Below are 15,889 nucleotides of genomic sequence, written 5' to 3'. Positions count from 1 at the left end.
TGTGTTGGATAGCAGAGACTTGAAATTTCCTGGGGTAAGGACAAGGGGACATGTGTCATACTGTATGTGTTTCTGCAAATCTGTATGCAGTCATTTTTGTTAATGTGGCATCTTTGCAGAGCTGAATTAGCATCCCAGGGGTGCTTGCACTGGCTGTTCTTGAAAGCTGTGGGCTGCTGTGATCTAAAGAGGAGAAGGCATCCCACAGTAATTTTCCTTTATCAATGCCTCTCAGATAAGTGTGTGTATTTAGCAGTAGGAGCAAGCAGGTTGAATAACCTGGTGGTGACGTGCAGTCTACACTAACTATGGAAGCAGACATAGAACCACAGGAAGGCTTGGGTTGGGAGGGAGTTAACGATGATCTAGTTCCCCTGCTCCAGTTTTGGACTTGCCTCCATCTGGTGGAGCACCTGGAGCCGAGTACAGTGGGAGTGCAAGCCCAGGTGTGTTGCTCCTGGGCTCTGAGAACAGCCATAGCCAGCACCAGGTGACAAGGAGGAGGTGTGGGACATCAGCACTTCACCCACATCCTGTGTTTGGCAAGAATAACAAAGCATTAATGAAAAGGAAAGGGAGGAATCTAATTCGACCCCCACCCCCTCACCCGAATAACATTGTGTGGAGCTTTTGACTGCCTTTATATAAAGTGCAAAAATGGTTTACTTTGAATGTGTTGTGCACCTTGTATCTTAAAAACATGTACTTTTTTAATACAAAATTGCTCTGCTTTGCCACAGCCTGTGTCCTGCTGCTCAAAACCGAGACTATAAAGAAGTTAAAAACATTATGGCTGTGATTTAGTGATACTCTACAGCAATTCATAGTCTGTCAGGCTTTTCAGCTTTCTTTGAAATGCAGCCTTTCTGTAAAATTGGAGGCAATAGCTAGTGAAGCATGTTAAAAGAAAAAGCCCAAAAAAACACCCAAAAAAGAAACAGCAAAGGATGGAAAATACTGTGGAGGCTTTTCTGTCTGAAAGGGTTATAGCTTCAAATGGGATAAAATTGCAGCATGAGCAATAGACTAATGCTGATGTCTCTGATTCTGTAGATTAACTGTGGAATCATTTAGGTTAGAAAAGGTTTAACATTCTGAAGTCCAACAGTTAACCCAGCACTGCTAAATGCACCACTAATCCATTTCCATAAGTGCCACATACATCTGAAAGATGTACATGTCTTTTAGATACCTCCAGGGATGGTGACACTGCTTCTTTCCTGCAGGCTGTTTCAGGGCTTGACAACACTTTTGGTGAAGGAAATTCTCCCTACTATCCAATTTAAACTGTTTCTGGGGCAACCTGAGACCATTTCCTCTTGTCCTATCACTTGTTACCTGTAAGCGAGTTATAGAGAGTCCCCCCCAATATAGAGGTCCCCCCTGAGCCTCCTTTTCTCCAGGCTGAACACCCCCAGCTCCCTCAGCTGCTCCTCACAGCACTTGTGCTCCAGAGCCTTCCCCAGCTCCGTTGCCCTTCCCTGGACACGCTCCAGCCCCTCAATGCCTTTCCTGCAGTGGGGGACCCAGTGCTTTGCCTTGCTGAACCTGATACAATGGCCTTGGTCCATGGATCCAGCCAGCCCAGATTCCCCTGCAGAGCCTTCCTGCCCTCCAGCAGATCAACATTCCATCCAACTTGGTGTCATCAGCAAACTGACTGAGAGTGCACTTGATCCCCTCATCCAGATCATCAATAAAGACATTAAACAGAACTGGTCCCAAACTGATCCCTGGGGAATGCCACTAGTGACCAGCCCCCAGCTGGGTGTAACTCCATTCCCTACCACCCACAGACAGTTTTTTACCCAGTGAACAGTGCACACACCCAAACCACAAGCAGCCAGCTCCTGCAGAATGCTGAGGTGTCAAAGGCCTTAGTAAAGTTCAGGTACAAAACATCCTTGTCCTTTCCCTTGTCCTAGGGAGCTCAACTTGACATAGAGGGAGATCAGTTTAGACAAGCAGGACCTGCCTCAAAAGATAAGCAGTGAAAAATCCTTATGTTCAGAGAATTTAAGAGTATTACAGAATAAACAAAATGTTTCAGTGTGTCAAGCACAAAAGGCAAGGAACCTGTGCAGCTTAATATCAGTGCAGCCTGTGTTCCACAGAGGAATAAGGGTGCACACTTAGCTTGCCCTCCAAATTCATACCAGGTGTTCAAATAATTTTACACACTATTAAATATTAAAGGGCTTATTCCCATATATAAGCAAATATTTCTATGAGCATGGCAGCTGCATACTGCATGACTTACATTTTGTATTGTAAAATCTTAATGTAAATCTGTTGTTTGGTGCAGAGTTTTCTGGTGGGTTTTTTATAAGTTTGGCTTAGGGTTTTTTGAGGGTAGTTATTTCATGTATGTTGGGTTTGGTTTTTTTGATGCATCAGAAAATGTAAAAAGGAAACACAAAAATCTGCATTATAATGAAAAGAGAACCATTATGATGATTCTTAACAAGAGACAAAAGCCAAATCTGCCTGGAGGCAGATTTTTGAAACTATATTACTTCAGGGTTTTGGCTTCTTTATGCTAGCTTTAGTGGCACAGGAGCAAAACAATTATTTTTAGCTTTTTGCTGAATTTTCTTTCCCCCCTCAGCCTTTTTCAAGTTCACATCTCTGATCCCAGGGAATTTTTTGAAAAGCTGTCATTGGAATGAAGAGAAAGATTCAGTAATGTGCTTGTTATAGGCATTCAATTCTGCTGTGTATAGTTATAATGTGATTTCAACGTGAAAAATCACTGTTCACGGTTTTAAAATATCCTAAATATTATAATCTAAGGAAGGCACTAGATGAGACTGTGCCCTTCACAATGCCTTGTTTAATGTAATATTGATCTCTTGGAAATTTTCCTGGTGCAACTGAAGTGTTAGACTGTCAATTAATGGATGTAACAGTAATTGTGTATTAGCTGTGTACACGGCAGTGCTGTTTCATGGCTGGCTATACCTGATTCAGGTGGAATATGTTGCTCTCCCCACCCCCAGGTTGGGAGTGTCTCTCCAGGCATGCCTGCTGCAGATTGTGGGCTACAGAAACCTCATTGCAGAGGTGGAGAAGCTGCGCCGAGAGCCGTACGATTCTGAGAATCCGCAACATGAGGAAATGCTGCTGAAGGTAGGCACTGAAGAGGTGCTTGGAGGGCATCCTTTATTCATGTCAGCTCCCCAGCCTGCTTCATAAACCTCTTTGAAACACTGAGAACTGTTCTCACCTTCTTCCATCGTGTACCTGTTTTAAGATAAGACTACACAGCATTATAATCTGGTCTGGGTGTATCACCCGCCAAGCAAGCGGCTCACTCCCTGGCTGATAAATGCATTTCCCTTGGCTGGACTATATCTAGGCACTGGATAACACAGGTCTTAGAGCACAGAGCTGTTATCTGCAGTGAGCTCTGGAAAAGTAGTTTTATGTCCTACTTCAGTACACCTTTCTCCAGCACAAGAAGGTATTTTTCTCTATTAACCAAATTACAAATTTATTTCTTCAATTTAATGTATTTTTGCAGGGCAATGTCTGTGTATACCAATGGAAAACATCTATTTTTTATTGTGTGGAATGGAAGAGTGGGAGTTGATAACTTACGCATTTATAGTTACCAAATGTATTTTCAAGCGAAAACAAAATGAAACTATTATTTTGATAATACATGCCGAGTCAGGAAAACCATAACAATTGGGTTTTACTTCCTTCATGCTTTCAGGAAAGCCTTGCACTGGAGCAGATAATAAAAGCAATTTTTCTATCTTGAAGCCATAAGCAGAGAAAGAGCTAGAGAGTTCTTATATTAGAAGGAAATTGAGGAAAGAATAAAGGTCTGGAAAACAGCCTAATAGCAAGCCCTGGCCCTGATCCTGGTTTAACCGTAGCTATTGCAAGATGCTTCAGAGAAATGCCAAGAAACATAGAATAAGTGATAGGGAGCTTATTTGCTATAAGCAAAATGCCTTCCTAGAGAATTTTCAGAGTTCTTATAAAAGCATACTACCTGTTTGGTTGTGGGGGGTTTTCTTTTTCAATTTAAGACAAAAAATACTGAAGACTTTAACAGTACCAGACCATGATAAAGATGTCTTCCATGCTGTAGCTTGCAGTGCAAGGCTTTGCACAAGTTACAGTGAGAGCTTCTGGAAATTTTACCATAATTACTTGGTCTTCCAAAAATCCCAGTAGGCATATTATACAAGTACTGTCAGATGCAAGTAACTACTTCTAAAAATGCCTCAGATGGTCAGGATTGCTGTCTGGAAAGCTGCCTTTAAGGTTTGCCCACTGATGGGAGGTGGGAGTCTCACCAAGGAATGGTCCAAATCCAGAGCTGCCCTGAAGGAGTCTTGTAACTCTCAGGTAGACTTGGACAGATGGACTTCTGTTCAAGTCCTGCCCCTGTGCATCCAAATGCAAAAATTTATGGGAGTGGAGTGAGTTTTAACTAAAGAGATACACGGATTTACCCATTGAGGAAGCCTGTGTCTTGCAGGTGAGAGATCCAGGTGGCAGCCTACAGCGTTGGTTGATGAAAATACCAAGCACCACACTGCAGATTAAAAAGGGCCTTTGGCTCCAGGAAAGCATCCCTAAATGCCCTAAATACAAGAATCTACATTGCCCAGAGAGCAAATAGGATCTGGGGGAGGGGTCATAGGTGAGAAGGACCAAGGAGCTGGCTGTAGTCTCTCCCCACCATCCAGCCTGAGAATCATGTCAGCAATGATGTGTAGTCATGAAAGTGCTTTAAAAACATAATTACACAAGCATAAAAGCAGAATGGAAACTGGGCATTTGTCTGAGGAGAGATTAAACAGTGCAGTTAATGCAACATTATGCAAAGTCAAAATGTTGAAAAAAGTATCAGTTTTACCTAAGTAGTAGCACTTGTTTACAGCAGATGTTCTACTTTTGCAAATGTCAAATAAAAATATGTCCAAGGGTTTAATTCATTTTATAATCCTCTCTGTGTAAGAATAGTCTGGTTGGTTTTCATTCCTTCTAGATACTCTGCTAAGTGATCTCTGCAATGGGTAATTCAGATTCCTAATGGCTATCATTTATTCATGTTTACCAGGAGAGCACTTAATGAATGAGAGAAAGATTAACTTAATGTGATTGTACTAATGATTAATACTGTATTTACTGTTGATGGATGAACATTGGTTTAAACAATGATGCTTTATGCAGTTGTTACAGACTGAAATCATTAAGATTTTAACCTTCCCAGGGCACTTAATTTTAAATGCAGTTGCTAAAATTAAAACAATTTCTGTTTTTCTTTGGGAAATGTGCACACATCTCTTTCCCTTGGGTAGGCTTTGTCTGAGTGATTTTCTTGAGGATGTACTCACCAACTCATGACTGGTGATTAATACACTTTCTTATTCTAAATTCTGATTTCTTGATACAATTCAAAAAGGATGAGCTTGTGATATGGCACATGAGGTGTGCATAAAGGTATGCATTTGTCATATGTCAATTGAGGCTTCTTTTAGGTGCATAGCAACCTGATATTTAGGCACTAAAGTTGCTGGACCAGTGCAGTTAAATGGATTTATTCCAGCTGATGATCTGGCTTGTTAAATCACTTCAGACATTTCTTTATGTGAGATCAATGAATGATTCTTCCCTTAGTTAAATGTGATGGTGCACGTGCTATCCTTATATGGATTTTTTTTTTTATGTTCCCCAATTTGCTTCTCAACACTGTGGTAGCCAAGTCTCTTGATTTATAACCTTTCTAGAGACTTGCAAAAGATGCCAGAGAAAAGATTGCTGCAGAGCCTCAGGGACTCAAAGCTCCTCTGCTGCTCTGTCAGTGATTTACAACCAAATTCCAGCCCATTCCTGTCTCTGTGGTTATAGAGGCAGACACCACCTTGATGCACAAAGCATGAGAAAAAAACAGCTCTTTGTGTGAGATGTTAGAGCAGCTGTGATAAGGTCAGAAGGGCCTTGTAGGGCTGAAATGTCTGCAATACTTCAGAGCAGTTTGGGATTTCCCCCCACAGACACACATCCTGAGGAACTTCACTTGATTTTGTGTTTGGGTTGCTGGGATAGCAGTGCAGTGATGTTACTGCAGTTGTCTGTTCAGTGATCAGAATTTAGCTTGGTTTAAAAAGAGAAAAAATAATCTTTACTGTGTGGAAACTTAACTATGTTTTACCTGTAATCTTCCTAGTTGTGGAAATGCTTGAAGCCGAATTCACCGCTGAAAGCTCGGATTTCGAAGCAGTGGTGTGAAATTGGTTTCCAAGGTGATGATCCTAAAACAGACTTTAGAGGAATGGGTCTCCTGGGCTTATATAACTTGGTGTAAGTATGTCCCTCTGCAGATGGGTTTATGTGTGTCTGAAGTCATGAAAAGCAGCATTACTTGCAGATTTTAGCAAATCTGTGGGAATAATTTATAAAAGTGCCAGGGACTTCATATTAAGCAAGTGAAAGAATTTATTTGCTAGCCTAATTTTTGGAGTGTTTCTCAAAGGGGTCTCCTTTCTTTCAGTATTCCTAATTCAACCTTGTAATACCACTTGCTAAGCCCTTTTTTTAGTTTCTCTGTGACACAGTGAGTTAGCACTCTCTTCCTACCAGAAAGAAAGTGTAAAGTGGATTTTCATCAGTATCTAGATCTCCTTAAACAAAATGCCCTGGAAGTATGTAGGTGGGAGGGTTATGTTACTGCTCAGCTGCTGTCTTTGGGAATTTCATGCTGAATTCTTAAGCAAAACACTTGATATGCAGTCACTGATGGCAGATTTAAGTAGTTTGAGTACTACTTCAATTTCTGTCAATACTCAAAATTAAGCAGTGAGTTTACATCACTTTTTTCTTCCAACTCATGCACACCAGGTGTTAACGCCATAGCTGTGCTTTGTAATTTGGGAATTGACTAATGCCTGTTATTTTCTCCAGCCCTTGTATTTGCTGCATGCAGTTACATAACTTGGAAACATTTGGTAAAATAACTTCTCCTTACAAGGCGAAGAATAAGTATTTTCTGCTTTTACAGATTGCAGGACATAAATCATCCTCTGTCCGTATGTTGTTCCCTAGTAAATCTCAGTTGAGGATCTGGACTCTTGACTCTGGCTTTGAACTTCCATTTGAAATTAATCCCTACCATGTATTTAATTTCTTAGTCTTCTGTGATGACTCTTATCTTGCTTAATGAATCTGCCAGATCAAGAAGCCTGAACTGTTTTTTCCTGAGCTCAGGAAAATGCTCCCCACATGCTCCAGTCATAAACAACTGATTTTCCTCAGGGTGGGTAGAGAGGAGACTCTGGCAATGCACATTCACTAAACCCATATAGGAGTGCACTTGGAGTTGGAGGCTGCTTTAATCTTTCAATTTGGGCATCTGAGTGGCAGTTTAATGAGTTTAACATATCAGATGCTACTCATACGGTGTAACACATGCACCTGCCTTCAGAAAGGTGTGTATAGACAGCTTTATATGACTTCAGATGCTATTTTTGGTTTTGTTTCTTTTTAAACAATTCACCTAAACATATATGTCTGCAGGTATTTTGCTGAATGGGACACTGAGATAGCTCAGCAAGTTCTCACTGATTCTCTTCACCCTAAATACAGGTAATGCTTGAGACCAGAAGCAATAACTTGAGAGAGCACTCTGCTGGCTCTCTTTGAGGAAGGGGGCTGGGGTTTTTTCTCCTTGTTGGGCATATCCTTGGATATTGCCACATGCTGTCTGTTGTAAAGTACTGGTCCTGAAAGTTGATCAGGTGCAAGAGGCAAACTTGTATTCTGAATCTTGGAAATAGTTAAATTTAATGTTAATTGTTTTCACTTCTGATTTCAAGTTATTTTTGTGATTTTATTTACCTTTATTTTAATTTGTTTGTGTTTTTTCATAATAAAGGGAAGTCACTAAGAAGGAACTAAGGTATTTTTTTTTCTTTTTTCTAAGTTTTCTGAAACACTACATGTAAATAAAGATCAAACTACAATTTGGTGTGTTATAAACTTAAAGTTTTTGTTGCAACACTGGAAGATCCATATTCTTCCCTTTAGACCTAAACTGGGAGGTGGAACACTGGGTACATATGAACATGCTTATATATAAAAAATGGAGTCCAAATCCACCACAATATCTTGCTTGATATCGTTAAAGTGACTGACTTGATAATCATAAGTAGTCTATGCCAAATATTTGTTAGCAGAGCTGGAAAGCCCTTTTATTTATAGTCACATACTCTGTCTACCTTGACCAATGATGGTTCCAATCTGGCTACTCCATTGTCTTGGCTGTTGAGAGATCAGGCACCTTCAAGTGTCACAAACTGTGCTGTAGATAATTTTTCAATGAGAGACTCTATAATTATTGGGGAGTCGAGGCCTCTTAGTCAGCTACATAGAAATCAGTTGCCTTAAAAGATATTTTTCTTCTGCCAGTAGTGTTAGATATCCATAAAGCTGGTTCACACCTAAATCCTGAAGCTTTTGATCTCCTCAGGGTTCTTGGTTTTTTTGTTGAGTTCCTAATGGTAATTCTGTGACAAAAAGCCCTTGGAACATATTAGTGTGCTTCATTTGCATGTTTGATTACCAAGGGCAGTCTTGGAGTGCAGTGTGAGCATGTGCAATTTCTGTGCCTTGCAGAGCATTCAGTAAAAGATAGATGCTGCAGGTGGTGCCCACGGTGATCTTCCTGGTGTGGTTGCTTAGCAGCTGTGCTGTTTTCTGATGGGATCAATGGATTTTCTATCTCAGTTGAGCTTTTTCACTTGCCCACATCCTATGTGTGCCACCTTTATTATTCAGTCTTTACCTGGGGTTTTCTAACTGGTGTTATTCCACAGCCTGCAAAGATGGTTCAGATTTTAGAGGATGGTGAAATAATAGTGTATTCCTGTATGCAAAGCTATTTAGGAGCTGAAGTTTTTGTCCTCATGCATGCCAGCTAGTAACCCTCAGATCACAATGGGTATGAATCTGTTAGCATCTTAAGTAATTATTGATAACAATTTTTATATAATATATTTACTTGAAGCTCAGGGAATTGTTTTTAGTGTAATATATACTTACTGAAGTTCAAGAATAGTCTAAGAACAATGCTTTCACACATGCCTGTCTATAATTTGGGACCTAAAGCTTGCAAACTCTGATTTGCCTTACTAGGGCAAAAGTCCCACAGCCATGTAAAGGTTGTAGGCTCCTGGTTAGGGTCAGTTCTGTGCCTGCCTTTAGCTGGTTTTAAATGCAGGCAATGATTTCTGCTAAACTTGCTCATCTCAGTAGACTCAAACCTGGTTAGTGGGATGTTGGCTGACTGGTTGGATCACACAGCTCTTTTAAATTGTTGAAGAGCTGAAATTCAGTCAAAAATCAATCTGTTCCCTGACTAATTTTATTTTAAGGGAGGCGTCTTCTGTGTCCTTGAAAAGCACTGCATTATTGTGCCAAATAATAGGAAACTCTGTTCCTTATCTTTGGCTTTTGAGTGATTTCTAATTTGGCTGGTCATAAAAACTTACTGTCAGAGGAGTATTTTCATGTTTGCTGCCTCAAGTGAATCATGCCACAGCATCAGTAATGAGTATCATGAATATCTCTGAAAACACAAAAAAGCTAAAACCATCTTTGATTAGTTAAATGTAATTTCAGCTTCTTGTACAGCTTAAGTTTAACTGAAGTGGTTCACCTTTGTGGTCAATTTAGAAAACAATGAGTTTTTGCTGAGAGCATTGACTAGGTGCATTTTGTAATGGTGAGACCAGTTTGTTGGCAATGCTCTAAACCAGTTACCCATTTCAAGTCTGTTTATGTCAATCCATTCAGCGAGAAGGAGTGTTAAATGGGACTAGCCATATAAAAGAAGATGAAATATCATGTTCAGCCAGTATTATTGCATCAGAGAAGTTGAAAGAAAATATTTGTCAGTTAGTAGTGTTTGGCAATGTCTGGATTTTAACTATTTTTTTTTTCTCAGCCAACTTAGCAAAGCTGAATGGGAGAAGAAAAAGTTTGATAAGGCAATTGGGTAAGTTTAAAGACCTTTTTAATTTGCCAAAAACACAGCAGGTAACAATGAGGCTGTATATTTGAGGGAGAAAAGGTGTTTCCTAGTTATTTTTTAAAGGAAATTTCTGTGAGCATATGTACATCTGCCACACCTTGATTTTGGTTGAAGATTACTGGAGAAACAATTCAAGTTACATTCAGAAAAAAATAACCCAAAAATTTTGTAGCAAGGAGAAGCTTTCTCTTTGTGCTATATATAGTGTGGTGATTAATATCTGTTTAATTCTTCTTAGCACATAACATGCTCAAGTTTCACTTCTTGCTGTCAAATCCAGGTTCAGAACTGCTTTTGGGAAAATATAATAGTGAAGAAATAATACTGAGGGTTATTTCTTCTTTAACAGTGGGTTTGGTATAACTGCATTATTCATGGAAATGGAACAGGGTGTTCCTTCTGAATGTATCTAAAAATCTGTAATACAAGATTTTACTGCCCAGATTTAATTTTTCTGTGAAACTTGCCATTAGGCAAGTTAACTTCATGCTGAAGTTAACTTCTGGACTTCAGGTTTGTTTTTTTCCCTCCTGAAATGCAAAAAAAAAGTTAAAGGAAAAGAAAATATTTCTGTTTGCTTTATAGAGGTAGTTGAAAAAATACCCAAGACAGTCTAGAGAATACAGCTGTCTTTAGCTGAGAAAAAAATTCAATCACTCAATATCCAAACATGTTTGCTTTTATGACTAAATGTCCGTGCGAGTCTTTATGTGCTTCCTTGGGAAATAGTCACTGCTAGGAATGTCAAGTTCTTTATGCACCGGCCTTACAAGTTAACTTCCAGTTTCTGAGTTGCATTGTGCTTAAATATACTTCACTTGTTAATATCTCCTAGCAGGACAGAGTTTACTTAATGAGTCTGATTTTCTTGTTTCTGTTTCCTGCATGCTTTGATTTAGGATTCTGCCTGTTTTCTGGCCTTGTCTCTAGCTCTCTTTTAGGGAGAAATTAGAGGTCACTCTGCTGGATCCTTTTCACAAGCTTTTTAGCCATATGAATGTCTTTATAGGACAGGTTGTTGAAGCATGATGTTCCTAACTATGGGTAATGAGTTCCAGTGGGAACTCCAGCAGTTAAAAATAACAAATGATGGGTCACCCTGCAGCCGTGGCCACCGTGTGGAGTCCTTGCCCTGTTTCAGAGGCGAGTGCAGGAGCACGGGGATGTCTGTGCTTGTTCTTATTTTGTAGGAATTAATCAGTACTGTTCCACTGAAAAGGCTGGCACATGAAACTCCTGTTTTTACTGTGACCATGTATTTCCCAAGGGAAATGCTGTACAAAGCACACAGAATAAATGTTTTCCTTGCTTTCCACCCCACACACACCTTGGATACTCACATAGGAGAGAATTAATACATCTCAGTAACAGGGTCATCAGTGTTCCTTAAAATGTGACAAAAGAAAGTGAATTCTCAACAAAAGTTGCTGCTTTTCCTTACAGCTACTCTTTTGCCATCGTGGGCATTAACATAACAGATCTTGCATACAACCTGCTTGTGAGTGGGGCTCTGAAGACCCATTTCTACAATGTTGCTCCAGAAGCACCCACGCTCACCCACTTCCAGCAGACGTTCTGTAAGTTCTGTAAGGGTGGGAGTGTGGGGCAAGGGGTGGAAATTCATAATTGGTACTCTGCCAACATACTACTGCCCATAGTTTAAAAAAAGAAATAAAGTCTTCTGACGCAGCACAGAGACTGTGCGCTCCTGTCTAGGATGCTTGGATTCTGCTCTTCAGCTGTGATGGAGGCCTCTACCAAGCCAAGGTGTAAAACAAATTAAGAAACACAAACAAAAAATGCACTAAGCACCTTACCAAGTGACCTTCCTGTTTTTTAAATAATAAGAAAAAAATAAATGTGCTTTAAGGAATGTTTGAATATTGTTTCCCCTTAAATCCAACTGCCATATGATCCTTGCAATTGCATTCTGGTGTTACTCCCCACCCTTCAGCAGAGTTGCAGCTCCACCACCAAAATAATGTTTTGACAGCTCTGTCCCCTGTATTTAAGCATCCCTGCTACAGCAGAGGCCTGCTGTTCATCTTTGCACAGTGGGAGTAACACTTCTAATATTTTTCAATGTGTAGGCAAGGAACTGATTATGAGCACCCGCAGCATCTTTCCCCCTTTTTATACTCCCTGGTTTTATGTTTCAATTTGTGAGTCCATATATCAAAATGACTAATGACTTGCTGTGTTTATTGTGAGAAATTCTGCCAATGAAATTCTGTGTTTATTGTGAGAAATGCATCCAATTTTGGCGTTGTCCAGAATAGGTTTAGTCTTGTTCCTGCCCAGTGTCATGAGGTGTCAGATCTCAGTGACTAGGATTCTCTGTGCAGATCATAATTACTAATTCCAGGGTACTTTTTAATTGTATGTGTCACCTTCACATACAGTATTTATCTCTTCTTCCTTCATATTGTTTTGTAGGCTACTTAATGCATGAGTTCCACAAATTCTGGATTGATGAGGATCCACTGGACATAATGGAATTTAATCGCGTCAGAGAGAAATTTTACAAGCGAATCCTGAGACAGCTCCAGAACCCAGAGATGGCTCTGTGTCCTCATTTTGCTGCATCAGAAAGTTTAATCAATATGTAGTTACTCAGTTGATTTAATTTGGAAGCACTGTCTCACTCTTGGTTTAGATCACTGTTAGACCATCAGTAGCATACTGAATGACCATGGCAATTGTGTGCATGTTTTTGGCGCAGTGTTCATCTATTTTTGTCACATGATCCCCTTATGCTTCTCTTGCTGGGGATTTTTCATTTTAAATGGGTGCTCATATTGCCTCATTATGCAGTGTTACCTTCTGAATTGATGTCCAGATATCAGAGTTTTTCTATTTTTTTAGACTTTCCTCATAATTCAGCATTGACAATTGAATTATATTTCTCTAGCAGTGTTTTTGTATATGTGGAATAAGTAGCTGGATCTTGTATTGTGAAAGCTTTTTAACTTCTCGGTATGTTTTAAGATAACTACTGGCATTTCAAGCAAAATATATGTTTGGACCTCATCTAGAAGATAATGTAATTTAATCTAATTCAGACAAACACATTTAAGTCAAATTTTCTCCATGCAACCATTATATGCTTAATGCAAAATAATGAGGCTTATGAGATACAACTTTCAGTGAGAAGAGTTTATGCAGAATTATGATCAAATGCATGAATACCAAATGGTCTGGTGATGCTAACACAGTGAGCTGTGAGCACATTCACAACTAACAGATACCAGCAGGGGCCAAAAATTGTAACATCAGGCTGTTGTCACCAACACCACCATGCTGAAGCATGGTCTAGATTCCTGCACATTCCTTTGGATATGCAGAGGTTAGTGCTTTGTGTCACACATTGGAAGGCAACATGATTTGGTCACATGGTGCTTGGTGAATTCAGGGAAGCAAAATTATGTATCTTTTCTTAGAACTACTGAAAATGTTGCTTTGGTTGTTAATTCAGTTCCTAAGAGCTGGGAGAAATAATTGGTTAGAAGGTTTAGAACAAAACTGCTTGTGTTTCCCAGAATACTTATAAAAAAAAAATTCAAAATGGCAAACTGCCTTTTTTCTAAAACCATAAATGAATAAAAGTGTTTGACACTAAGATTGTGTAGTATACTGAACAACATCTACCATGGCATTTCATACCCATGGTATTTTTTACCTTCTAAGCAATCAATTTTAGTATTATATGTTTGTGTAAATCACTTGCATATGGAGATCAAATTGAGTAGTGTCCAACTACTTGTGAATATATGAATAAATTATACATCATTCTAAACTGAAGCACTGTGGGTTTTATTTTTGAGGTATGCAGTAATACAGAGGAAAAGTGTTTTACTTAATGGATGAGGTAAAATGGGTTGTAACAGCTCTGTGGTATTCCCGAGGATGAAGTGTGATCACAACTTCTTCAGATAAGGTGCTTTATATCATTTTAGTTACTGCTTGGGCCATCACTTTATTTAACAAAATAAATAAATAAATAAATGGAAGTCCTTCAACTTCCTAGGAAACTCCTTGGGTTTAAGTTGTCTCATTTCTTTGCTAAAATGTAAGCTGGGGTCGGGACTTCTCTACATGGCTGGAAACTTGCACTCATGGAGTTAATCAGCAGCATTTTATGGGTGTTGCAATAATTAGTCTTTTCCAATGAATCTGGAAATATGGAACTGGAAACATTAACATTTGCATATTTTGCATGACAATACAAGGAATAAAAACTATGCATGTTCAACTTAATACCATTGATTTTGGAAAGTGGTTATTTATAGCTGTTAGGTCTCAAGGACTTTTTTGTGTGACTCTTGAAGCTTCTAAAATAGGTTTCTAGTAACAGTTATCGTTGTTTCAAATTTTAGGCTCTCTCTTTCTTTCCTTGCCCCACTCTGACTTAAATATCTTCTTCAATTTATTAGGTTACTCTGGTTTATTTTTAATACTCTGCAGTGGAGTTCATGAAGTTGTGGGGGAGGGAGGGAAGGTTCCTGCTACCTTCTTACTGCTCTGATCCTCTCAGGTGTGCCTTGTCTCAAGGTGTCAACCTCAAATAAAACCAGAAAATGTCATCTGGCTCTATGTCAGATTGTATCAGTATAATCTAACTAGTTTGGGTTATTATTTTTCCTGTCTTGCAGGAAGATAGATTTAATGAAGTGAAAGCGTGAAATTCCTTCTCCTGTGGAGCCCTTGCATGCTGGTGCCTTCAAATCTTGTCTTCCAGCCCGTTTGTGCTTCAGCTTTGTCCTGTGATTTTGTTCCCAAAGTCAATGTCCAACCTGGAGCAGAGAACATCCCTGGTGGGTGCCCAAAACTGGCTGGGCACTGCTGAGGAAGGATGTTTGTGGGGCACTGCCTTCCTTCCTCCCCAAGAATGACCTCTTACAATGATACAAACCTAAGCATTTTTTTAAAAAGTTAGAATTTATGCTATCACTAGTACAGATCCATACTGACCTGTGAGCAACTGGATGCTGCTTTCCCTAGGGAGGAGAAAATTAAAGAAACGGTAAGGGGGGCAGGTGTGTGAAGTATTAAATAGCTTTTTCAATAAAGAAGAATCAACATTTATACTCACTACAGGGTGCAGAATTTGGTTTAATTGAGTATAGAGAAGGTTTAGGTTGGATCTTTCCACAAACCTTCCACATCTTCATGGTTGTTGCATTTCACCAGCCATCTCTCTCAGGCTCATGCCTGGCCACGTTCATCTCAGGCAGTAAGTGCTTCCTGCCCAGGCTGTAAAGTAAATGGTCACCTTCTTTCTTAACAGGCAATTTTTCTCAGGCAAATAATTCACATTGACGATGCCATGCAGCCCAGGTGTTGTTTTTAAAAGGCACAGCTATATTGTAAGTCTAAGCTACTGCTTTACTGTATAAAATTCAAGACAGCCTGCTGAAGCTATGCAGAATATGCATTGCTTAGAATATGTATTGCTTGGGGTCAGCAGGTGAAAATATAACTGATGAAAGTATAATATTGGGAGATTGAATGTGTTAAAATGCAGAAATACTAACTTTGATCTGCTTAAAGCCAGGTGGGGAAAGGGCTATGTAGTACTGGAGTTCTTTAATTGTGTATTCATCCTTTTATAATGGTGCTTATATATTCTTCTCTGTTACATGTTCAAGCATTTCCCATAGCACAGCATTTTCTTATCCTAGCTAATGTGTATTTAAATTGTTACCAAGGCTCCTTCAACAACATAGGTGGGCATGGACTTGTCTTCAGTAACCTTGGTCTTCAGTTTTTTTTCTTTTCCATTCACATGCTCCACAGCATCTGTGGAGCTGAGGCTGTGAGAGCCCCAGTATCTGTGTC

General features: G+C 39.5%; 1 protein-coding gene across 5 annotated transcripts in view; it reads left to right on the top strand.

Moving 5' to 3' along the window:
- The window catches only part of ELMOD1 (ELMO domain containing 1), a 45,198-nt gene extending 31,113 nt beyond the window's left edge, over positions 1-14,085 (top strand). For 4 of the 5 annotated variants that reach the window (XM_071434152.1, XM_071434149.1, XM_071434150.1 and 1 more), the window contains 7 exons: positions 3,000-3,129; positions 6,191-6,324; positions 7,537-7,605; positions 7,895-7,918; positions 9,965-10,015; positions 11,495-11,628; positions 12,488-14,085. In XM_071434152.1, the coding sequence (XP_071290253.1) occupies positions 3,000-3,129; positions 6,191-6,324; positions 7,537-7,605; positions 7,895-7,918; positions 9,965-10,015; positions 11,495-11,628; positions 12,488-12,660 (715 nt within the window). In that variant the 3' untranslated portion in view covers positions 12,661-14,085. The remainder of the gene's footprint in view (positions 1-2,999; positions 3,130-6,190; positions 6,325-7,536; positions 7,606-7,894; positions 7,919-9,964; positions 10,016-11,494; positions 11,629-12,487) is intronic. The other variant, XM_071434153.1, reaches the window with a different exon arrangement.
- The last annotated feature ends 1,804 nt before the right edge of the window (positions 14,086-15,889 follow it).

This window comes from Agelaius tricolor, unplaced genomic scaffold, assembly GCF_023055355.1.
Source record: "Agelaius tricolor isolate 1412-34295 unplaced genomic scaffold, bAgeTri1.0.p SCAF_9, whole genome shotgun sequence".
NCBI lineage: Eukaryota > Metazoa > Chordata > Aves > Passeriformes > Icteridae > Agelaius > Agelaius tricolor.
This window is presented reverse-complemented; position numbering and strand designations above follow the sequence as displayed.